Source organism: Pleuronectes platessa, chromosome 11, assembly GCF_947347685.1.
Source record: "Pleuronectes platessa chromosome 11, fPlePla1.1, whole genome shotgun sequence".
In the NCBI taxonomy this organism is placed as follows: Eukaryota; Metazoa; Chordata; class Actinopteri; order Pleuronectiformes; family Pleuronectidae; genus Pleuronectes; species Pleuronectes platessa.
In genome coordinates, this window is record NC_070636.1 from 14198324 (window position 1) to 14223384 (window position 25061).

The 25061-nt window shown below is 43.2% G+C and overlaps 2 protein-coding genes across 3 annotated transcripts in view; both read left to right on the forward strand.

The window, feature by feature from the left end:
- arid1b (AT rich interactive domain 1B (SWI1-like)) overlaps positions 1 to 17127 on the forward strand; it is a 112421-nt gene extending 95294 nt beyond the window's left edge. Inside the window, exons 10-20 of the mRNA XM_053434874.1 lie at positions 1436 to 1630; positions 2109 to 2324; positions 3679 to 3913; positions 8873 to 9014; positions 10544 to 10713; positions 11401 to 11533; positions 11699 to 11818; positions 11912 to 11987; positions 12272 to 13007; positions 13198 to 13328; positions 13956 to 17127. Of these exons, the coding sequence (XP_053290849.1) occupies positions 1436 to 1630; positions 2109 to 2324; positions 3679 to 3913; positions 8873 to 9014; positions 10544 to 10713; positions 11401 to 11533; positions 11699 to 11818; positions 11912 to 11987; positions 12272 to 13007; positions 13198 to 13328; positions 13956 to 15788 (3987 nt within the window). The 3' untranslated portion in view covers positions 15789 to 17127. The remainder of the gene's footprint in view (positions 1 to 1435; positions 1631 to 2108; positions 2325 to 3678; positions 3914 to 8872; positions 9015 to 10543; positions 10714 to 11400; positions 11534 to 11698; positions 11819 to 11911; positions 11988 to 12271; positions 13008 to 13197; positions 13329 to 13955) is intronic.
- A 7440-nt stretch (positions 17128 to 24567) lies between these two features.
- The window catches only part of zdhhc14 (zinc finger DHHC-type palmitoyltransferase 14), a 45649-nt gene continuing 45155 nt past the window's right edge, over positions 24568 to 25061 (forward strand). For both annotated transcript variants that reach the window (XM_053433988.1, XM_053433989.1), the window contains exon 1: positions 24568 to 25031. The gene's annotated coding sequence lies outside the window, so the exon portion shown is untranslated. The remainder of the gene's footprint in view (positions 25032 to 25061) is intronic.

Consider the following 25061-nt stretch of genomic DNA (forward strand, 5'->3'; position numbering starts at 1 on the left):
CACATTTAAACACAACACGGAAATGCTGTGCATACACACACACAAACACACACAGGCACATAAACATAAACACAGAAAGCTGCACTCTGGCCTTTCCGTTTCCTCACAAACACACACCATCCTTCTCTGAAACACTACTTTGTCAGTGTCTCCACACACACACACACGCACACACACGTACGTCTCAACTCACAATGCTGACTTCTCATTTTGCCCCACAATTGCTGCTCGGCTTGGCTCAGCTCAGCAACAACAGAACTCTGCTCTTTGCTCTTTTTTACTCCCTCCCCTTGTTTTTGTTTAACAACCTCTCTCCCACATAGACATACACATGCACCCACACAAACACACGCTTACACCTCCATCACATCCACTACACTTCGTTTCACTCCAAATCCCTGTCTTTTCTTTGCTGATTAGGGTAGTAGGGCCTTTTGAATTATTTAAGGCAGTCAGAGCAGCCAGAAAGACCGCCAGTGCTCCCAAAAGAGATGATCTGTCTGCCAAGAGAGAGGGAGAGATGGAGAGAGAGAGATGGGGGGGGCTAGAGACAGAGCGAGGGAGGGGAAAGATAAGGTTTTGCTGACATGAGCATTCTGTACACAGACCAGAACCTCTTGTCAGGCTGTCTCAGTCTCTTTCACTCTCACACACACACACACTGTTTGCATCTAACTAGAAGTGTAGAGATACCAGAATGTGTTGCAATACTGCTTTGCATTTTCAACCTTAAAATGTAACTTAAGCTGTAATATGTAACAATTATTAATTATAATGGTATATATTTTTTTGCCTCATGTTCTGACTCAAAATGTTCCCAACAATGTTAAAACACAGAGAAATCAGGTAGATTTTCATCGACAATGGGGGGGACGACAACAACTCCAATGATCCCAAGCTCCTTCGTCATCAAACTAGGTTTTATTATTGTTTTGATTGCGAAAACCCAGCGTAGCCCAAATTACAAATTGTCATTTAAACACAGCAACATTGCTTAATGATGCTTATCACTCTCACTTCATATGAGCAGAATTTGGGCTAAGAAGGTTCACACGAGTTGTTTATGACTTTATACAAGGATATTAAAAAGTCTTTAAAGCCATGTTTTTGTAAGGTGGTTTTATAAAATGATATTCTCAAATAGTGAAACAAATTGCACAGATGTTAAAATCTTAACATGGAAATACTCAACAGTGGAACCTCCTCAAATATCAACTTAAATACTTGATTATTTGATGTAGTTTCCATAAACATTCCTATGAACACACACACGCACACACACTAGTTATTTGAAGTTGTCTGCTGTTGCTGTCTCAGTACTGAACATTGTGTCAAACTGATACTGAGGAAGTGGATGAAAAAAACGAACAGAGAATAATGTTTTTGTCCAAAGATAATTGAAGTCCTTGGCTCTCTTCTTCTCTCTCTCTCCCAGCTACAGGACGGTTACAGCAACAACAACAGCAGCAGCAGCTCCCAGCAGTGTGTGTCCCAGCCAGCGACACCAGGCGGTGCCTTGCCCGTGCCCTCCCCCCTCTCACCCAGCCCGGCCAGCTTGTCCTCCTACCACGGGGACGACAGCGACAGCATCAGCAGCCCACCATGGCCACTCAAGACCCCTTCTAGCCCCGTAAGAACGAGACACTGACACTGTTGGTTGGATGTGTGACAAAAGATCTGGAATTACATTAAAATTTAGGCAAAAAGACCAAACCAAGGACAATAACCACTTAGTTTGATGAATTTGTGTGTGACTAGAGGATTATTGTGTAATTATTTGATCAAAAGCTGGTTGTTAGACAACACAACTCTTTAGAAACCTGGGCTGAAGCCAGATGTTGCTATGTGGGATGAATCGTTGTCCACCAGTTCAAACGTGAGGACATGAATGTGCAGTAAATTAACTTATAGTAAAAAACAGACAGTGGAAAATGATCTAAAGAAGTGTTTATTTTTGCTTGGTCACTCAATCCACAGCAGCCTACATCAGAATGTGTAAATATAGGATGAAGCAATAGGATACAGCAAAGAAAACCAATAACCGTATAATAGATTCTCAAATCAAAGTTTTTCTCCTTTCCTTATTTCCTCTCTCTGTCCCTTCTTAGAAAGCCAACCCTATCGCCTCCTCCCTCAGTGGGGAGCGAATCTCGCGCCTTTTTGAGCTGGGGGTGGAGCCAGAGAGGCGGGGCTGGGTGGAACGTTACCTGACCTTCATGGAGGAGAGGGGCACGGCCGTCTCCCAGCTGCCCATTGTGGGCAAGAAGCCGCTGGACCTGTGGAAGCTCTACTTGGCTGTCCGTGAGATAGGAGGCCTCGCCATGGTAACGTATAGGCGACGTGCTTAAAGATGATGGAGATAACAGATATGATTATAGATAGGAAGTATTTTTAGCTGAACATAAAGTCACATTCAATAAAGTCCCTCCACCTTAATCATTTGCATTTGCTACTCAGTATTCTACAGCATATGCACTCCGGCAGCATGGCATATGGTGAGCTTGTAAATGTTAGGAGATGCTCGAGAGAATGAGATTCATGAAATATATCTCGGAGAACCTACAGTGTGTTCCTGAAAATGTCACAACACACAAGCTCTGAGCAAAACTCCATGGCTGTCAAAACCTGTGTGAATAAAAAAAGCACATAGAAAACATGTTAAGCTTTATGTGCTTAAATTGGCAGAGTTGACAGGAAGCCAAGAGAAAACAAGAGATAACAAAACGCACACGACTACAAGTTTGTGGACACAAGAAGATTACACATCATATTCCACAACCGCAGGCTTTAATCTGTGACTATAACAGCCTCCGCTCTTCCACAACAATATGGAAACTACCTGCAGGCGTTTGCAGCCATTCACCCATGAGAGCATCTGTTAGGAATGAGCAGAGATGTTGTGTAAGGGAATAAGTCCCGCCCTGTTCCAAACTGTTAGGTTGTCGACTCAGGATTTCTCCTAATTGGAATTTGTTGCAGTATTAAAAGCATTTGGTCCACATACCTATGTTAATATATAGTTTATTGCTTTTTGCTGTTAGACAATGCAAAAATAATTGCATTACTCATGAATGGCCTACAGCTCTGTGGCCATCAGATATAAAAATATGAAATGTTCCCCTATAGACTTGATTATCACCTCCACCAAGGAGGTTATGTTTTTTCGTCCCGTTGGTTTGTTTGTTATTTAGCAGGATTAAGAAAAAACTACTAGATGGATTACCACAAAACTTGGTGGGATGATGCGGTTCAAGTCAGAAAAGAACCCATTTAATTTAGCTGCGAATCCGTATCAAGGAATTTGTTTTAACTTTCTTTAACATTGTGAAATAGGGTGGTTACCGGCATTTTAGTTGATTTCTTAGAGAATATATTGGGCATGTTTAGTGGATGATGATTATGAGTTTGTGCAATTTGGTGCAGATCGAAATAGAAATCTGGATCTAGTGAATTTAAATCTGGTTTCATGAGGGGCTGTTCGGCAGTTGTACTATATGCACTATACTTAGTGCAATTCTAGTTTGGATTAAATTTAGCAGCATGTGTTCAACTATACTCAAACCAAAATGACAAGTTTGAGGCTGATTCTACTTAGATACATCACCTTACCCTAAAATCTTACTGCTAGTCATTTAACGTCTCCATGCCTTGTCATTCTCCCAACCTTCAACCACTCAGGTAAACAAGAACAAGAAGTGGCGTGAGCTGTCCACCACGCTGAACGTTGGCACGTCGAGCAGCTCCGCCAGCTCCCTCAAGAAGCAGTACATCCAGTATCTGTTTGCCTACGAGTGTAAGTTGGAGAGGGGAGAGGAGCCGCCGGCGGACAGCAGCAGCAGCAGTGGCAGCGGCAGCAGCAGCGTGGCTGCAGGGGAAAACAGGAAGCAGGTCAAGATCCAGCCGCCGTCACCTGGTAAGGCCTGATATCAGAGCGCTGGTTTTTTCCAAGGTCTCCAGTTACCCATCTGTCAGCAGCTAAACAACAGGTGCTGATGATCAAAATACAGGTGTCAGGAAGCATCAAAGAAATGTGCATTCATGGCAATGTGGCTTCCAACAACACTCCAATAAAGTCTGCGCAGCTGTGTCCAAAAACTCTAGCATCTTGGATGACTGGAAAGTGGCAAAAATATTTAAATAATGATATCAAACTCAGTTTTTTATTGTTTATCAAGTGCAAATAAATATAGAAAATATTTGCAAGTGGAATAATCTTGTTCCTCATTGAAGGTTTTGTTATCAGGCAAAGTTGCAGTTTTGAAAGACTTATTTGTCCTAAACAAATTGTTGCGGTTCATTTTGTAACTAATCGGCTTTCAGGTTGATTTTTCAAAGAAACAGAAGGTAGAGTTATTAGTTTGAGCCATGTTGTGTGAGCTGCTTTGCGAGCTTGCCAAAATCCAACTAAAGGGGTTATATTATCTTAACACAACATCTAAAAAGATTTAACAGGAAATCACATCATAAATCCACCGTGTCAACTCCCTGAACCTCCTGTGAGACACTCGAGATAGCACTAACCACAGACCTCTGTTCCCAGATCAGTTTTTCTCCTGATGTCTTAAAGAAATATGTGTATATTAGTGAGGGAGGTTTTTTTTAATTATTATTTGTATCATTATTGTTGTCATGTTTATTTGGGTCTGAATCGTATATCTTTATTTCACACATTTTTGAAACATTTCATTATATTAGGATTAGATACTGTATAATAGACAATACAGTTAATGGACTGTGTTTATAAAGTGTTTTTACAGTCTTATCGACCAGCTGGACCAATTTACAGAGACAAGAAACCATTCAGCCACACACTCTCACCTACAGTAAGGTTTAAGTTTCCAACTAACCTAATCACAGGCCCTTTCTACACGATTGCAGATTTTTTTCTTTGTTTAAAAAAAAAAATCTGTCCACACGACCATTTTTACAAATATAGGCTCAAAACTCTGTGGGAGGAAGCCGAATCCCCAGAGGAAACTCAGACAGACATGGTGAGGAGATATAAACTCCACACATTATGGGAGCTGAACCAGAAACCTTCTTCTTACCTGTTTACTGATGATTAGGATTGCGGTCCATCCATCCGTGACATTTTTCCTCAATACAATGCATCCTAATTGGATTTAGTTTTAGGCAACTATTGATAAACCTCAACATGTAAATGGTGGATACCACTAGGGCTTCTTTGTTTTCCCTTGAACAGTTTAATTTACTGCTCGGCCGCTAAGTATTAATTTCATTGTTAAAAATAGCACCCAGAGATGTCATGTGATTACATGAACACAACTTAAAACCCTTAGAGATTAATGAACATTAACACTGTTTTGATGAGATGATTCTTAGTTTAATGAAGGTGAGCTGCAATGCAATCACCACTTACACCTCAAACCAGGGACTTGCCTTTATTTGATTACAGTGCTTGAGAGGTTAAGTAATATTGTTTTTTTTTGGCGCAGCAACGCAACACAAAGGGTGCTTTTTATTTTTGTTTCTGTATATAACCTGTTCACACTCTGTGTCTCTGTGCACAATTATGATGTGAGCGCCGGGAGCGGGGAGTGAACGAGTTGGAGCGATATGGAGCGGTGAGGTCACGTCTCTAATTTGCAGGGGAGATGAGAAAAATGACCCTGGCTTTTAAATAGAACATCTGAGCACTTCACCTGCCGGAGACACTGCAGATTGCTTTTCCTGGTGGGTGGGAAAGAGCATGTGCCCTCATTTGCATTCACACTCACATACGTACAGTGAACATGAGCAACACAAGCACACAGTATATAAACACACATAAATTATAATTCAGGCCCCTCTCATCTTCTCAAGGGGATCTAATCTACTCAGTTTGAAAGTCTCACATCACCTGATGGAACAATGCTACACACAGCTAGAGACGGTGTCTGCATTGTGAAATATGGAAAGGTTAATACATGTGATGTTTGGGCTGCTTTTTGGAAATGCAGTACTCAACTGTAGACGGCGTATGCTGCAACACTTGATTATAGTGATATTTTCTCTATATTTTTGGTGTCATCTGCGTATGTATGAGTAGGTGGTCCTCCTGACAGCTGAACCCCTTCGGTTTTGTAGTACTTATTCATGTTTTCTCTACAAGGATACTTGTTAGTAGAAAGACAAAGAATACCTGTATTTGAAGGGAAATTCCTGTTACATCTTGGGTCTTACTTTCCGATTTTTCTCACTATTCTTAACATTGTCTTCACTTGGTTGGCTGCTTGCAAATGTAACTCAGCTTTAAAATATTACCGCGTGATTTACTGAGCAGGAACATCAGGAAATTAGAAAAAAAATTGTGAAATGATCATTTATTAACAGTTATGCTTTTTAAAGTCATCCCTCCTTTCCGAGGCTCTCCAGGGGAATAGTCATTATGTTTTATTCAACCCTAATCATTAATACATTTTCACTTAAGCTTTCCCTCCAATTGTTCAGATTATATAGCCACTGATGACTTGTTTACAATTTGCATGTATCTGACTGCTTGTGTTTCTCGCGCCAACCATAGACTGGATGGCTCCAACCGACTCTGTGTTTGCAATGTTGCTTCATCATTAAGGCCCAGCTTACAAAGATAACATATTCCTAATATAGATACAAATTTTGTTTACTTATTTAAATGAATTTTCTTGATTTCTTGTGATATATATCATTCAGGTGATCGAATTCAATCGAATAACTACATACTTATAATTTGTGTATTACATTTATATCCCAGTATATTTATAATATTAGACTTTTAGGATAATATAAATAACTGTTAAACAGTTACTGATACTTTTTTACTCAAACACTGAAGTTAACATACAAACAATACTTGCACGGTCCAATTCTAAAACTTTCTTCGCTAATTAATTTATAAAGCGAGATCAATACCAAAGGTTCAAAAGCTAAAAACATCCCATCCCTTCCCTCTGACTTGTTTTGCTCTCTGTGCTTCCCTGCTCCAAACTGTCCCACTGACACCGTGCCAGCCTATATATAGACTGACAGGCCAATGATGTCACAGAGGGAGCTTGTCCAGAGGGCTGGTGGGGAGAGTGTGTGTCTATGTGTGTGTGTGTGTGTGTGTGTGTGTGTGTGTGTGTGTGTGTGTGTGTGTGTGTGTGTGTGTGTGTGTGTGTGTGTGTGTGTGTGTGTGTGTGTGTGTGTGTGTGTGTGTGTGTGTGTGTGTGTGTGTGTGCAGGAGGGTAGGTGGAGGGGTATGGGGAGTGATTAATGAGAACTGGAATGTAGAATGTAAACAAACTCGACCTTGCCGTCACCTTTCATTCACAAACCTGGTTCAGCTGACTGACTTTTTTTTTTCTCCTCCTCCTCCTCCCCTCCTCTCTCCCCCCTCCTCCCCTTAACCACTACCACCCATCTGGATTATGTCACCCTCTGACACACACACAGATACACAGGCTTTCATGCGCACACACATCAAACGTCAGCCATATTCCTCTTCCACAAGCACTTTTCTTTTTACCCACATCGCCTCCTCTGTCATTTTTTTCCTCTTTTCTAAATATGGAACAGAGGGCACGTAAGTTCGAGCTCCCCCTCTGTCTTCATAACCCCACCCTCTCTGATATTATGCATTTGTCTGTCTGCTCTCGTGCTCTTGAGGAATTGCGAATCTCTTAACCTTGTCTAACCCAGCCATGATTTGGACTTTTCCACTCGTGCGTGAGGGTGTGCATTCATATTTGTCTGAAGTGGGGATGTCCCAGGAAGTGAAGAATCCTTAATGCTCCCTGGCCTCTCGTTGCCCCCTCTCCGTTCCCTCCTCATCGTCACGGGATAACCATCTCTCCCTGTGTCTGTCTGTCTCTCTCCCGCTCTCACTTTCTCTTTCTCTCCATCTCCTATGACATAAAGGCAGGGGGTATCATTGAATTATTCAGAATTTGCATGAATTTTTAAAGCTTAAGTCTTTCTTTTTTTTCTTGTGAAAACGTGCTGCGCGGGGAAAGGCCACTGAGGCTATTCCAGAGAATGCCTTCTTAGCTAAATGCTCATTAGTATACTTTCATATTCTCTCTTTCTCCGTCTTTGTCATCTTTTAGCCGGAACGCTCCACATTTTCCATTAAACCCCCTTCTTGTGGGAATTTGTATCCCTTGGTTTTATCTGGCAGGACGGGATGGGGGGGGGGGGTTCTTTGTGGGGTGGGCTCAGCACTCCATAATTTTCTCGTCATAAGAAGCGAGAGATTCACAGAAATATGGTGTCATAACAAGAGAGCACACTAACCCAGTGTTAACCTCCAGTTTGGAGTCTGTGTGAGGTGGAAGTATCTTTCCTAGGAGGAAGTCATCAGCACCAGCTTCCTCAAAGTCCTCACTCATGCATTATTTATGGGATGTTTGCTTAGGTATTAGCCTTGATTTTACCATAATGGTAGATATATATATATATATTTGTACACTATATTTTTTTCAGATACATTCGTGCCCCCCAGCTCAGGCCTCCACATGAACCCCTCATCCACCCGATGGCAGACGTAAATAAAAACAGCTCAGGCATCTTCAAACAGCTTCCAAATAAAGAGCTGGAGTGGGCAATTTCCCCGGAGAAATCCCTCCCTTCTCTTGTCCTCGCTGCGTCCTCTCCTCTTCCTCTGCTGGCCCTTCTTTCAGAGTCCCTCCATTCCCATCTCCTCAGCCCTCATGTCGGATGTTTGCTTAGCCTCACTTCTCATGTCAGTGCTTTGGCCCTAAGTCCAGAGTTATCTCCCTAATGCAGCGCTGTGCTGCAGCTACAGGCCCACTATGGGGCGGGGGTTTAGGACTGAATGTGTTACTGTTTTTTAACAATAAACTTGATTTATAGTTTGGAAGAATAAGAACGTGACCTCTGTTCTGTTTCACAGCGAACTCGGGCGGCTCCCTCCAAGGCCCACAGACACCACAGTCGTCTGGCAGCAGCTCCACAGCCGAGGCAGCAGGGGACCTGAAACCCCCCACACCAGCGACCACCCCCCTGGGACAGGTCACACCGCTGCCCCCCAACAGGTAACACACACACATGCTGCACAACTCTGCTGCTGTTACTACTACAAGTATCAATACTGGTACTGTTCAGTACAAATTATTATTATTATTATTATTATTAATACATAACCATCATCCAAGCAGTTAGATGTGAGGGTCTCCATGAAGAGGAACAGCTTTGTTTATGAGGCGATTTAGTCGAGATTAAAATGAAAGACTGTATTGTATTTTCTTGCTCTTTATATGATAATTAAAAGTCTCTTAGTTTTCAGTAAAATGTCCTTCACGGTGTTGGATGATCATGAATCATGACAGATGTGTCTGCAGAGCCTAGCAGAGGAGACCCCATTCTGTCGTTTGCTTTTTTTGTGATGTTATGTGAGAGACATACATGACACAAAGAAAATTATGAAATTGGCATTTACCTTAATACAGTTTGACGTACTTGTCAGGTTACTTTACACTTTCATTAGACAACATTTGAATGAAATAGTAAATATATTATAAACTTGTTTTATACTCCACCAAATTTAATTGACAGACACAATAATTACCAACTTAAAATATCAAGCAGAAAAATTATTTTCTTAAAATATGATGCATTGTTTGAGATAAAACTAACTTACAGCCCATAAAGTCATTAAAACCTGTTTGACTATAACAGATATAAAAATCCTGCAAAAGTTCTACAGTAATGCATCTGTCATAATATTTTAACTATATAAGATCATATTTGAGGGAGGTAAGTTTACTTTGGTTTTGCTACTAAAGCTTTTATTCTTTTAATGAATGCATTTTTTTTAATTGAATATACAATAAACTACACCCACTCCTACCTATGACAAAACTACCCGTACTTTTTGACACGAGAAAAATAATATAGTTGGAGGATCTTTAAGTCAGAATCACATGAAATGAAGGTTGTTCACCTTTAATTAACAAGTTACATGAACATAATAGCAAACTTTAAAAAACACTTAATTCATTTGTGTGTCCCAAATTGAAGTAATTATTTTAAGTTGTAGGTGTGTGTATTTCATATCAAGATTAAACATCCGTAGTTTTAACATATAAAAATGACTAAGACCGTGTCTGAATTCGCTCACTACTCATAATATTAGCCACTATATAGTGAGGTTGCCATTTTATAATGCTGTCCAGATTTTTTGTGAGAATTTTTATACTAATGGTCACTATTAAAACAGAAAAGCCTTCATTGAAAAGAACTAAAAGTCGTATTCTATGTTTATTCATGTGGGAAAACAGACTTAGTCTAATAAGAACCGACCAACATAGATATTACATGTTTTGGAATGTGCAACAATCACGTACTTACAGGCAGAGAAAATTTGTGGTGTCATTTTAATTGAGGGGGGGGGGTGAATGAGTGACTGATTTCGGTCACAACTAAACAAACGCTTATTTTTCAATAATAAAAGTATTGAATGTAAAGCCGAGCTCCTTACTTCACAATTCATTCCTTCCATGTATTCATTCTGTCCAATCCCTAATCGGCGATTCCCTCTTACACTACATTATTTTTTTTCCAGGAGTAGTGTGAGCGTACAGGACCCCTTCTCGGAGGTGAGCGACCCGGCCTTCGTAAAGCGTGCTGCCTCCCTGGCCCCCTCAGCTCCCTACCAGCAGGGCCTCAGCATGCCTGACATGATGATGAGGATGCAGTACGACGCCAAGGACCCCTTTGCCGGGATGAGGAAGAGTGAGTGAGGCACCCTGTGACACCCCACGCTAAGGCCTGGACCTGTTTTAATCATGAAAACGTCTCATGCATCCAAAAGCCATTGTTCTTTCGTACCTCGTTTGTCTAGTTCATTGTCTCGTCGCCATGTTGTCTCAGATCAGGACAAATGTGTGTGTGTGTGTGTGTGTGTGTTTTTTGCTGCTAGAACTATGAAAGGAGCCGAGAACTGTTTGTTACACCACACATCCCTTTATTGAAAAACACACCAGCCCATCTGACGTTTGTGTATCTTAGCCTTCGTCTCATCCTAACTTTGTTTGTTCTTTTCATCCTCCTCGTTTTCAACCTTTCATCCTCTCCATCCCGCTGAGAAGCACCTGTTTTGACCGACTCATGTGGTTTAGTTTTCAGAACAAACGGCATTTTTAGAAGGGAATCGCAGCTCCTCTGAAGGCTGAAGAGAATGGAGTCTGAATGAATAATATGGTGGATGTTAGCTGCATAACAACAGTTGGATTTAATCAGGGAACGTGGCGAATATTCATAGAGGAATGCTGCCATCTGCTGGTTAGAAGAAGACATAGTTTGTGCTGTTAAAGGCGCAAGTTGTATGCCATAAATGTAGATACATTTTTTTGCCTGCAAGTGTGTGTTTTCTATTCAGTTTTGTTCATGATGTTGATATTTTGCCTTCTTCCTGCACAGTGGCTGGAGCTGATCCCTACATACCAGGTCAGATGCCTGCTGGTGGTCTGCAGGACATGTATGGCCGACCCCCATCATCTCTGAGCATGAGCCAAAGATCACAGTATCCGTACGGGCCAGGCTACGACAGGAGGTAGGTTCACTGTCCACCAGAAGAAGATGGTGAACTTGCAATAACCTATAATATATAATATAATATAACCTATAATAAATATATGTATACTGTATATACCATGAGCCATGAGGCCTGCTATTGTGTCATAGTAATATGAGGATATCCCTGTTGTGTGATCCTCAGACCAGACCATGTGATGGGGATGGAGGGGAGCATGGGTCCCCCTGGGGGTCAGAACAACCTGGGGCCGTCCAACAGCGAGGGCAGCATGTACTCTGCCAGCAGATACCCTTCACAGCAGAGGTCAGCATCTGTGTTTTCACGTAACGAGAATGTGAGGTAATATCAGATATCAGTGAGTGATTAACTGTATATCCTCTCCCTCCTCTATTTCAGAAACAACGGCTACGGTCAGCAGTATCCCAGCATGCCATACGGGATGCATCCATCTGGGATATACCCACAACAGCAGGTGAGAGGCAGCTCGCACCTCTGACTGTTAGATGGAAATACAGTAGTCTTACATGAGACAGCCTAGAAAAACATCCTAAGATTCAACCGATTCTGAACTAAGATAATGAGATAATGTAAAACGATGTATGAATTCTTTATAAATTACTTAAATTTTGACTTGCTGAGTTTGATCATGTTCATGAGTGTTATCAAATATGACCAAAGCAATACAGTGAGAATAAATCTACCAGATCTGTGATATTAAAACTACTAACGAAAAGATATCTGATAACTCTGCTTCAGCAGGGCTACAAACGGCCCATGGACGGTATGTACGGCCCCCCACCCAAGAGACATGAGAGCGAAATGTATGCCATGCAGTATGGTAACCAGCAGCCGGACATGTACAACCACTACACTGGTGGATACTCAGGCCCTGAACACAGAGGCTTACAGGGACAGTTCCCCTACCCTTACGCCCGCGACCGTATAGGCCCCTCAGGACAGAGCCAGCACAGTTTGATGGGCGGGGGGCCCACTCCTAACCACGGTGCTGATGGGCCCAACATGTGGCCATCCAGGACAGACCTGGGCTATCCCTACCCCAACCGACAGGGGCCGCCCTCTCAAATGCCACCGTACGGCTCCATTGGTAGAGATGACATGGACGGGCGGCCTGGGCAGGAGCAGTGGCACCGTCAGTCTCCCTACTTGTCGTCAGCAGGTGGAATGCCGCCCCTGTCACGCCAGCCATCGTCTTATTCCAACTCCCCTTCCATGGCCAACCATCTGCCCAGAGCACCCAGCCCAGGGGCCTTCCAGCGCTCCCTGGACTCTCGGATGTCACCCAGCAAACTACAGTTCATGTCGCCCATGAAGATGACTAAGCCTGGGATGGCCATGATGGGCTCACAGGGCGGTGGATCCATGGGTCAGTTTCCTCCCAACCTGAGGAGGGACCTCAACTACCCACCAGGATCAGTGGAGGCCTCCATGCCCATCCTCAAGCCCCGTCGCAAGCTCACCTCCAAGGAGACTGGTGAGTTGGATCACATTTAGTAAATTCAGTACAGTATTTTGATGATCCAATTAAATACATTAGTTCAGCAGCACATCTCAAAATAAGTTCAATGATCTATTCTCTTCAGTGTCCCTTTTATCATTTGGACGGTCTGATCATTTTTTATTCTCTCCCTGGTTCTAATACATCCCACTGTTTGAAACCCCAGGAACGCCTGAGGCCTGGCGCGTAATGATGTCTCTGAAGTCTGGGCTGCTGGCAGAGAGCACATGGGCTCTAGACACCATCAACATCCTGCTGTATGACGACAGCACCGTGGCCTCTTTCAACCTCTCTCAGGTAAAACCAGTTAGATGGCTACACCTTGCTGCTGACTGACAGACAAAGAGATCAGTTTAGAGATCTGTTTAGCTCGTTGGAGCATGCTGGGACAGGTATACGAAAATGTTTCACTGATTGACCCCGTTCAGACCTGGTATTAACATCCGTCCTTGTACGATTACAAGCTCTAAGTTCAGATATGAATCCATGCTGAACACCTTCTTGAGATCCGTTCACTACTTTTGGAGGTGTCGCTCTCTTATGTCTGTTCTCTCTGTCTGTCTCTACCACAATCATTACATATGTGATTATCTATGTAAAGCGGGGAGTGAGATCGGAACACACGTGGTCCCAGGTGACAATTCAGGACACATTTTAATAGCAGGTCCGAACATACAAACTTAAAGTCGTCCACTCGTGATCCGATCTCTTAGGACGTATATTAATACCAGGTGTGATGAACAGGGCATTTAAACTCGTAGATAAATCTTTTCTATGGTGCTGTTCTAAAAAAATTATTTATTATTTGAGGGGGAAAAAATAGGAAAAAAAAATAGATTTTGAATGTACCATTCACCAGCACTAATCTAATACCCTTCTGCTTCAATTGCTGACCCTGATGATATGTTATCTTTGTCTGAGCAGTTACCTGGATTCCTCGAGCTCATCGTGGAGCACTTCCGCCGCTGCCTGATCGAAATCTTTGGGATCCTGGAAGAGTTTGAGGTTGGAACCGTAGCTCATAAAAACTTTTTGGATCCTCCTTCTAACCAGAAGGAAGAAGAACCCATCCCTGAGCAGGAGACGGACTCTGCTGTTCAGCCTGAGTCAGAGTCAGCCCCGGCAGTAGAGATGCAGGTGGAGCAAACGGGAGGCTTCACTGAGGAAGCTCCAACCGTTGCTGCAGAGCCGGAGTCTTCTGTGGTGAACGGTGAAAAAGAGGAGTGTGAGGCAAGCAGAAAGAAGGAGGACAAGAACAAGGAAGACAGAGAGAAAGAGGGGAAAGAAAAAGAAGAGGGTGAAAAAGGAGCAGAGAGTAAAAAGGAGTCTACGGAGCAGCCTGTCACTGAGCTACAACCTAAACCTCAACAAGCCAGCAAATACGATAAGCTTCCCATCAAGGTCGTCCACAAAGAGGACCTGATTGAGGACATGACAGAGCGCCTAGGTTACATCACTGAGTTCACCAGTGGGCTGCTCCACTGGCAGGCCGGTGGCGGCGACTCCACCGCACACATTCAGACACACTTTGAACCCCGGCTTGCTCCACCTGCCAGAGTGGATGAGAAAACAAGAAAGGAGGACAAGCAGGAACAAAATATGGAGGACGGGAAGAAACAACCACTCCAACGTATCACCGCTACCATTGATGATGTTTTGTGTGCTCGTGTTGACGCCCTCTCTTACGCCCACCCTGCACGCTCCTTGCCATCCTACCCCTTCCGGGTGCATCCGGACGGGGAGCAGGACCACATCACCCTGCTTGAGGATGAGCCTCGCTGCCTGGATGAGGCTCCGCTCTCCACAATATCCGCCTGGCAGGAGTCGCTGTCCAAGCGGTGCCTCTGCGTCTCCAACATCGTCAGGAGCCTGTCATTCATCCCTGGCAACGACTTGGACATGTCCCGCCACCCTGCACTGGTTCTTCTCCTGGGCAGGCTGCTCCTGCTGAAACACCAGCATCCGGAGAGGATGAGGTTGCCCCCTAGCTACCAGAGAGACGAACAGCGCGAGCAGGGGCTGTCGAGTAGCAAAGAAGAGTGGTGGTGGGAGTGTCTGAGTCTGCTCAGGGAGAACACCATGGTCACACTGGCCAACATCTCTGGACAGCTGGACCTCTCCACCTTCTCAGACACCATCTGCCTCCCCATCCTGGACGGCCTCCTCCACTGGATGGTGTGCCCCTCCGCTGAAGCCCAGGACCCCTTCCCGTCAGCAGCGCCCCACTCCCTGCTCACCCCTCAAAGGTTGGTGCTGGAGTGCCTCTGCAAGCTGAGTATCCAGGATGGCAACGTCGACCTCCTGCTAGCTACGCCGCCCTTCAGCCGACAGGAGAAACTGTTCACTGTCCTTCTCCGTTTCGTGGGACAAAGGAAGGCGCAGGTGTACAGGGAAATGGCGGTGGCTGTCCTCTCCCACCTGGCACAAGGAGACCCCACAGCAGCACGTGCCATAGCCGTGCAGAAGGGCAGTGTGGGTAATTTGGTTGGTTTCTTGGAGGATGGTGTTAGCATGGCGCAGTACCAGCAGAACCCTCACAGCTTACTGCACATGGGGCATCCCCCTTTGGATCCGCCGAGCATAAACATGATGTGCAGGGCAGCCAAAGGCCTCTTGGCCATGGCTAAAGTGGAGGAGAACAAAACGGAGTTTGCGCTGTACGAGAGCCGATTATTAGACATCTCCATTTCCTCTGTGCTCAGCGCTGGAATGGTGAACATTATTTGCCAAGTTCTCTTTCACTTGGGGAAATTATGACAGGAGGAGAGGCAGGACTTGTGTGACAGACCCTGACAGTGTACGAGAAATTTCTGTGGTTTTCTATTTTTATTTATCGAAAAGACAAAAAATGTTGGTTTTTGTTTTTTTAAATGAGTATCCACATAAACAAAATATATATGTAAAGCATCTGGGCCCTGTTAAAAAATTGGGTTCAGGATTTGAAAGCTCAGTTTAATACAAATATTTAATACCTGCTGGTGTCGGATAATTTGTTTGTTTGTTTGGCATATTTGTTTCTGTTTGTTTACTTTTTCAGCCAAAGCTGCCACCAGATGTTGGTGCTGAATTACATGGTTCCTTTTGAGTCATCAAGATGTTTTTCAGTTTTATAAATGCTAATATACTCATCAACATTTTGTTAATGGAGAGTATTTATTTAAAATGTGACACTGTACAGTAGTTTGAACCTTTTTGCCAACAGTTGTGGGGAAGAGAAATGCTGACTTTTTAAAATGAAATGTATATGTCTCCATCGCTGGAAGATAAAATTGTGCAATAGGACTCGAGCAAGTTGTCCGTTCTGAGAACCAGAAGAAAATGTTAAACTGCAGTGTGTGCTTTAGGCCATGAGGAGGCAGCATTGCACCAGCCAATCAACATGAGATGGAAGAGGAAGAAGTGTCTAATTTATCAATCATAGCCTCAACAACTTTCACAGAAGAACTTTGTGTTTCCTAAGCACTTGTGTCATGTCTGTATTTTTTCATCATTGTGTATATAAACCATTGTACAATGGACGCACATGATTCTTTCAGTCTCTATCAAGCATAGCAATAGATGGGACTTTCTGACTAATATAACAAATGCTTTTATTGTTGGTAAAATTTGTTATTGTTATTATACATATTTTGTTAATGGGGTCAAATATTTGAACATGGCAGATGTAACTGATGTTTCAATGTAAAAAAAATCCTGTATGCATTGTATTATAGCTGAGAAAACAATCGCTTTGGTAATCAAACGTGGCAGTGCCAGGGTGAGAGGATCTCTAGGAGAGGTTACATAAGCAACCTGAACACATTTCTGTTCGTTACTGTCCTCCATTCATGTCTATGGGCATATTTTTTTCAATCTAGAAAAACGCTCTAAAAGAAAAGTCTGAAAAGACCGTTCAAAATGTCCTGAAAGCTCATTGTAAAAAAACAACTTGCCTTTTTTTCGTATGACTCCATGTCTCTCTTTTATTCAGTATACACATTTATACTCTGTGCTGCACATGTCACAAAATAAATGTACGATTAACATCGTTAAACACCGGAGGCGTTGCATTATGTCCAGACAATCTTAGGCCAATAAAACAAACATCAACTGCTTATGTGACCTGCCTGTTATTGATTTTCATTCAGGATGAACTGCCCACTGTCACTACGGTGACATTCCTCCTTCTCTTCACACACAGAAGTCCAGAGGACACTTGATAAGAGAACCGGGCTGTTTTCTGTCTGATCACATTATTTGCATCAGTGCAGATATTTCACTGAAAAGACAAAGTTGCTTCTCAGGAGTCAGGAGACGCCTGTGCATGTTCAGAGTCCTTCACTTTCAGCTCTGATTTCCTACAAACCTTATTAAATGATATACATCATTTGCGTTTAGGGTGTTGAACTGCTGAATTAGATACTCCTATAATGAATAATTTAGAATATTAACCGTGACGCTGTTAATGTTAATATTCTAAATGACAATATTTTTGTAGAATTATCAGCATTGTGTTGCAGGTGAACACTATAGCTCTGACCAACACACTGCGGACTAGACGGAGATAAAGATGGAGAAGGAAAAATAAACAAAAACTGGCATGGCTTTGAGTAAAGCTCATTGCTCTAAGGCCCAAATTCAATCAAGCTGCAACAAACTCCAAACACGAATAGATTTTATTCCCTAAATGTGCTCGATTTTTTTATAAGATCCATGAAGGAAAATGTTAAAAAACACTTTAAGAAAAAAAATGTCTGCACCTTTGTCCATGTCCCACTCTTTCCTCAGGTTCTGTGGAGCCGTTCAGTAGTTTCTGTGTAATGCTTCAAAAAAAACACAAAGAACATCATCAAACAGACAGGGAGAAAGCATTCCCTCCTTGGTCAAGTTAAAATCAGATACAGCAGTGACTCTAGAGTTGAGACAGAACAGAGGGACATGAATGTGATGAGTGATGGAGGAAACAGGTTTATAACGTTTCCACTTCAACTGTGTCCAGGACCCACTCACTGTTAAACCCACTCTCTCAGATTGTTCTTGAACTACATCTCGCTCCAGTGAGGAGACTCTTTAACCTTATGACTGAACAACATTGTCAATATTTTGTTTCACCCTCGACAACTTAGATTTCTCCAAACCAAGGACGTTGAATGCAGCCATCAGACACCAGACGTACAGGTTTAACCCACTTATTCACGACCCGGCTACATTTGTGCTTGTGTGGTAGTCTCGGTTCTGAAGTGCAGCGCTTTCATCATCGTTCTCCTGGGACCACGAACACGAGCATCAGTTTTCATGATGTCGTCATTCACAAAGAGGTCAGTGATCTTTTCAACCCCCCATTATCTGCATGTGGACGGATCAATACACTTCCTCCTCATGGATTCTGAAGAAAGAGAATCCATGAGGAGGATTCTCTTTCTTCAGAGAAACAATCCAGAGCATTCATTAGACCTAATGTCAAAAAGAATGTTGATATTATTTCTGTTCTGTGTTTCTCCGTTCATCACAGCACATAACGCTATATTCTTACATTTTTTATAATGTTTATTATAATTTTAAAACAAGCTTTATTAGTGGGTGGTTCTATATTGTGTTATTCATTGTCTTTTGAACGTGTTAACATTTTGGGGGTTATGCAAAGTGCACTCTCAACAGTGTCCGGTTTTGTGCAGCTTTTCACAATATGTCACATATATCCATGTTACATTATTTATTCACTTCCGTGAATTTAAGCAGTTATGAATACTGGAGGCCTCCTATTGTAAGTAACCGGTGTATTGTGATCATGGAGTTTGTTTGTCTGGGGCAACTTTAATCCAATTTAGATTGAATTGGGCAAATTGGATTGGAGCAGGGTTGCTATTGACTGATCCCCAAATGTCAAAGGTCAAGGTCACAGACTGGGATCAATGACGTCTAATGTAAAGTTAATGCATTGGAAATAGGCAGAAAGCACATATACAGAGACAAACAATTAAAATCCAGTGACAGATTGTAATTATTAATGTTTACAAAAAAATTTCTACGCCACTGATATTAATAGTTAGAGCCCACATATACCCTCAAAATAAATGTATTCTAACAATTACAACTCTGTTTACCAGTGATATTATCAACATGTGTAATTAGTTTGCTGAACTGTGTCCCTTTTATAATGGTCAACCTATAATAGGTCATAACATTGTCATCATTTTGTTAATCAATAACATTCACCTGTACTTAAAAGTTCAAACTTGTTATACTTTTAAACATTTTATCACTGTAGCTCATAGTGGATATTTGGGTGTGCACACAGAGCGGGTGCAGCTCGTCTCAGTGTGTTTCCAGTTTGTATCATATTTGATTCTAACTTGCACAGTGAGGTCCCATGACTGGATTATATTTAGCCTCAACAAGCTTTTTTTTTTTAATGCTGGCCTTGCTACAAACATCATGTAAACTTCTCCCAATATCACATTAATAGATAATATTATTATGATAAATGAGTGGCACGCTGTCCCATTCACTTATCACTGTGTTCTTAGAATTGAATCTGCAGTGCACTGTTTTTATTATTATTATCATCATTATTAGTTTATAGCAATTACTCTCCTATGTTGCATTCAGTTCATCTATGGATAGAGCCCTCAGTTTGTTTTTGCCAAACTGTTGGAATTTGATGTCTCTTTCTCTCTTCCTTTGCCACTGGGAAATGTGAGCATAATATTGAGTCCTATTTTAAGCTGCCATTAAATAAAAACATTCCTGAGGTTTGACAACACAGACAGTAAACAGCCTCATCACAGGATGGGTCTCAAAGAGGGATTCTCAGCAGTAGCGTTGCTTGGCTCCATCAGTCATTTTCATCTGATTAAAATCTTCCTGACGCCTTCAAATGAATCACAGCAAACAAGAGAGGGGACTGACAGTCTCAACAACTTCTGACTAATGATTCCTTGGAGAAAGCAGAAAGGATTTGTATTCTTAGCTGTATTGTCCTCACATGCGCGCACCTGCACATTCTGCACAGGAATGTGTAGGCCACGCACAGTGCACCCCCGCTGTTGAGTGTTTTCAATTCCAGCCTGTCATTCAGGGTTGGGAGGGAAAGTGGGCTGCTGCACTGTTTCGGTGATGGAGGATGTGTTTCACGGAGGCAGCCGACCGCAGGAGAAAACCTCCCACACTCCTGTGCCTCTGAGAAGCTGAGTCATCCAGCTCTGACAGGATGGATGTGGTGGCTGAGAAGATGCTGGACGCCTTCATCGGCTGCCACCGGCCCGGGTGCTCCGCCCTGCTGCCTCTCACCTCTAAACATAGGTAGATGAATGAGTGCTGGGTAAAAAACAAAAGTGTATGCAGACCTTTCCGGAGATGTGTTACAATGTGTTTTTTGCGGAAGACTCCATACATGTTAATTGTGTCCATAGTTTGTCGATGGGCCTGTTGATGAGGCTTTAATCTTATTCTCTCTCATCCTGTGCGGCTCTCTCAACGGAACAATACAGCCTGGATGAGGCCTTGGCAGGAAGGGATTCAGGCCTGTGTTGTTCTTGGATTCGGACTCAAAGTCCCTATCATGTCCGCCCACTTCCCAACACAAACGCGAGGCCCGGGCCAGATGTCATGGCGCTATTTAATGAGGGCCATAGTTAAGGAATTAGTCTGGAGGGCTTACAGATCATTAGCAGCCTTTGACAACATCCACAGCTTTCCAACAGATTAGGCAAACCATGTGCCATTTGATAGCTTCACATGCCCAGCAGGCCAATCATGCTCCCGGCCAGACTCCCGGCTTGAACTGGGAGCTTCGGGTAGAAACTAGATGGACACACAGACATGCTATATCTCAAGTCCTTTTCAGACGTGTCCTGCAGAGGATCTCTGGATGTCTGGGACTGGAGCTTCTCTACAGTTTTTCCTTCTACACATGCACAAGGCAGCAGGGGGTTCTCTGCTCAGACACGTTCACAACAGCAACTAATTCTCCGCAGTATTCAAGTAAGGGGTGGTGCAGCAGGCAGAGTCCGGATGTAATGTATTAACTCCGCTGAGGTGGTCACGTGATTTTATTTACAGCACATCGACACCGGCTCTTATCACCAATCAATCATCAATTATCATCAGTGAATCCAATGGGGGATCCCCCCGCTGTGTTCTCACATCCACTTCTGCTGCCTCTCTGCTGACTTTATACAAGGGGGCCTGAAGGAGAAAGTCTGCGGAAACTCGGGAGGCTCTCACTCGGCCATTTGCGTCACATGTCTGAAAGCAGTTACTGTGTGTGTGATGCTCCATTTCCAATCTGAACACACCTGAACCTTGTCTTATCCGAGGACAAGTGAATCGGCCGACCATGAAGCTACAGGGAGAATAAATGTCTCTTTCTCTTTAAGTGAGCTTGAACAATTAAGTCCTCTCACATAACATGAAATTCAGCCAGACTTCTTTTCAGAGAAAGTGGATAATTGTATGACTGTGGGAGTGAATGAGCAAAACCACTGCGAGCACGTTGAGGAGGTGTGTGTCAGTGTGTGCCCGTGTGTATGTGAGTGTGGGTGGGTGTTAAGAGGAGGACAGATGACAAAGGAACAGTAGGCCGATGATGCAATCATCTGTGCTCATTCAGCTGAACAGGAAATTGCATCACAGGAGAACTGTACTTGGCGTGTGTGTGAGGTGACATTGCTGCAAGTCTGTTTTCAGTAGAAACACAGTTAATAAGAAGAACTTTGCCCACATTTAAAGAACCATTTACTGTCAATAGCATTTGTTTTTGACTAAGTTCCTGGATCATTTTGGGTCATTCAATAATCGACCGTCATATCTGTGTTTCAGGGCATTTTATGAATAACATGTAACTTTACAGAGCATATACACTGCTGAGTATATAAGAAAATGTTTGGGCTGGAGAGGATATTTGGGTTGCAGTGCCACAACTGAGCTTAACAATTGATTCTGATGATACATGTCGTATATGAGTTCCTGTAAATATGTTAACTAGGGCTGTGAAATGATTACAATTTTTAATCAAATTAATCACAGGTTTCTATGGATTAATCATGATTAATCACATTACCGATTTTTTCGGAATATTTTTGTGAAAACAAGATTTATGACATTTAACTTTTCTTTTGTACTGCAACTCAGCAGTTCTTCAGCAGTTATCATTGCTTTTCCATATGGAACATTAATATAATCTTCATCCTAAACAGAATTCGGGTTCCTTAGCCATTGTGTGGTTGAATAAAACTTTTTTTTTTAAATTAAACAGAAATTATTTGAGCTTCTTAGCCATAGGATGGTTGACATTTTTTATATTTTTTGTCACACAACCATTAACCACACCATGATACAATCTAATGCCTCTAAAGGCCCTCTTAGCTACTCGGTCTTTAGCCAGTTGGTGAGGCAAACTAACTTGTTCAAATTCTCTGACAGTAAAGCTGACCGCTTCTTTTGCACAATGTGTCCGGCGAGTGAGTCTGGTTTGGCGCATTCCACTTGAACGCCCCTCGCCGACCAACACATGCTTCGCGTTGCGGTGGTTAGGCGGGTATTGCTACGGTGAAACGATAACGTCTTCTCGCAGAGTGTGCATATCACCTTGGTTTTACTGAATGTTCGATCTTTGTTTTTTTGGAACACGATCTTCCCGTCCAGAAGGTCCTCAGGTTCATCAGAATTATCCATGTTGTTTGTTTGTTTGAATGGCAGCTGCCGTCTGACTGCATTAGAGCGGCGACTAGTGCAGAGGCGGCGGAATTGGAAGGTCCTTCCGCGCATGCGTTAAATGCGTTAAAAAAAAAAAACGAATTAATCCTGTAATTTAATCATAACGCGTTAACGCGTTATTTTTCACAGCTCTAATGTTAACTGCTGGTAAAAAAGGTTTTACCTCAACGTTGTTTAAATCTTTCTTAAAAATAATCGGTTTTATCCACCTTATTGTTTAACGCCAAATATGCTATTCTGAGTAAAAAACTGTTTTTTTAATCCACATCAAACAAACTCTGCTTGTAAAATAGGCTTAGTACACTTACACTAGTTAAACTTAATGAATTGTTTGATTGCTACACTTTTGTTTGTGCTTCTAGATTAAAGATCACTGGAATCTGGAGCTTTGAGTCAGGAGTAATAGAACAAGAAGTATTGAGTTGTCCGATGACGTGAATTGTTGATGATGTAAATCTTTTTAAATGGTTCCGGAGTATTTTTAATCACATCTATATTTAATTTCCTAAAATTGCATCATATGGTGTAGCAATAGGAGAAATAAATCAGGGACTATTTCCTGGCATTGGGGTTAAGCCTTGAATGTGAATCTGTCCCACAGATAAAAAAGTGTCTATATTGTGGCGCTCTGAGCCACGACTCCAGTGGAAGCACACACACACGTTTTGACAGAAATGTCATTTGAAGTTAAGGCTTCTCGCCTCTGGAGTTTCCTGACGGCCGGGGCCACGATTGTCCCGAGTCGTTTGAACTGCCAGCACATGCGGCTGGGGCAGAGACAGCTGGAACCAAACCGTGTCTGAGGAGCACGATGGACCCGAGCCGGCGGCTGCCAGCGGTTAAGATGATGTGTTTGAGAGAGACAGCAGAGGGACAGGGACATCTCTGAATGGTAGATAATGTGGTGGTTTAGGGGTTTAGTCTCAACATATATTTGAAAATGAAACGAGCTTTCACACAGATTCTCACTCCTGAGCAGTCGCTGGTGGCAGGGCCCCCCCACCCATGATCAGAGGGTGTTACATTTTAATATATATATATATATATATACACATTTTGAGTTAGATCCTCCATGTTATTCAGGCGAGAGGCGGAGCAGACAGATACAGCAGGCAGGGACAGGAAGTGATGTAACTCTGCTGCGGAGATCACGTGATCATGTTTGCATCCCGAAAACATCGTCAGCTGTTATCACCACAAACTTTCTAGACGTCTTCGTTGGTGTCTCCTAGGTGTCGCAACGCTTTTTCACCAGTAGTTTTGTTTTTTCTATTTTTGCGTCTGTCACGCGTTAGAGGCGTCAACCCCCCCTCGCTCGCAGTGAGTCCAGCGGGGGATCCCTGTGTTGTGTTCAAACATCAGCTTCTCTTTTCATTTCCACAGACTTTACACTAAGACGTCAGGCAGAGCATGTCTGCAGAAACCACGGAGCGTCTCACTCGGACATTTGCATTCACACATGCACCCCCCCCATAGAAAATACAGAGAGAGTTCAGTGCATTTCTGAAAGCAGCTTATGTAAGCCTACTGTCCAAGACTGTTTGAAACACTAGGTGGCGTAAACCCATTAAATGTGGATTTTAAATAGTTTTATTTGGTAATAAATGTGATATAAATGCCAGCATTAATGTGTTTGATCAAAGAGTAGGTCATATAATCTGGATTATAGCCCCAGACACGCATTGAAGGGTGCAGTGTGATTTGACGCTGGAAACCACAGTGTCACATCAGGCCTCCCAGCGGCCGCCTGCAGGTCCGCGGACCACAGACGGAGCCCGTCCTCCTCCTCAGCGGTGACTCGCGACCGGGTTGAGGGGGAGGAGCCGGGGGAGGCTGAGCTCCGTGTGGATGTTTGTTGTTTGTGAGAGGGCAGCAGTGTGTGTGGATGGGGACTCACGGAGGGTTGTCCACCGGCCTTCCTGCTGCAACTTTTCTCCCTCAGTCCCGCGGTGGAGTGATGCTGATCCCCGGCGGCTGGTAACGTTTCGTCGCTGTGTGACCCTCGGACCCTCGGCTGTGAGCTGGTGTTTTCTCCCGAGCAGCAGCGGGCGCTCAGGATGCTGGAGCCCGCCTGAGAGAGGCTCCCCGCTGCCGTGTGCTCGTTTTCCTGGTTACCCCACTCTGGATTTTTTAAAACCAACTACTTCTTCGGCGACGAGCAGCTGTTTGTAAAGGTTTTTTTTCGCCATTTCAACTTCCAAACATGGTGTTCTTCTTCGTTTCGTCCTCGGCTCGTAACACACCCGGGTAACGACAGGAGCAGCTAGGCGACAACACCCCGACACGACGACCACCTTCCCCTCGGTAAGACACCGCTCCGACTGTCGCCTCGGC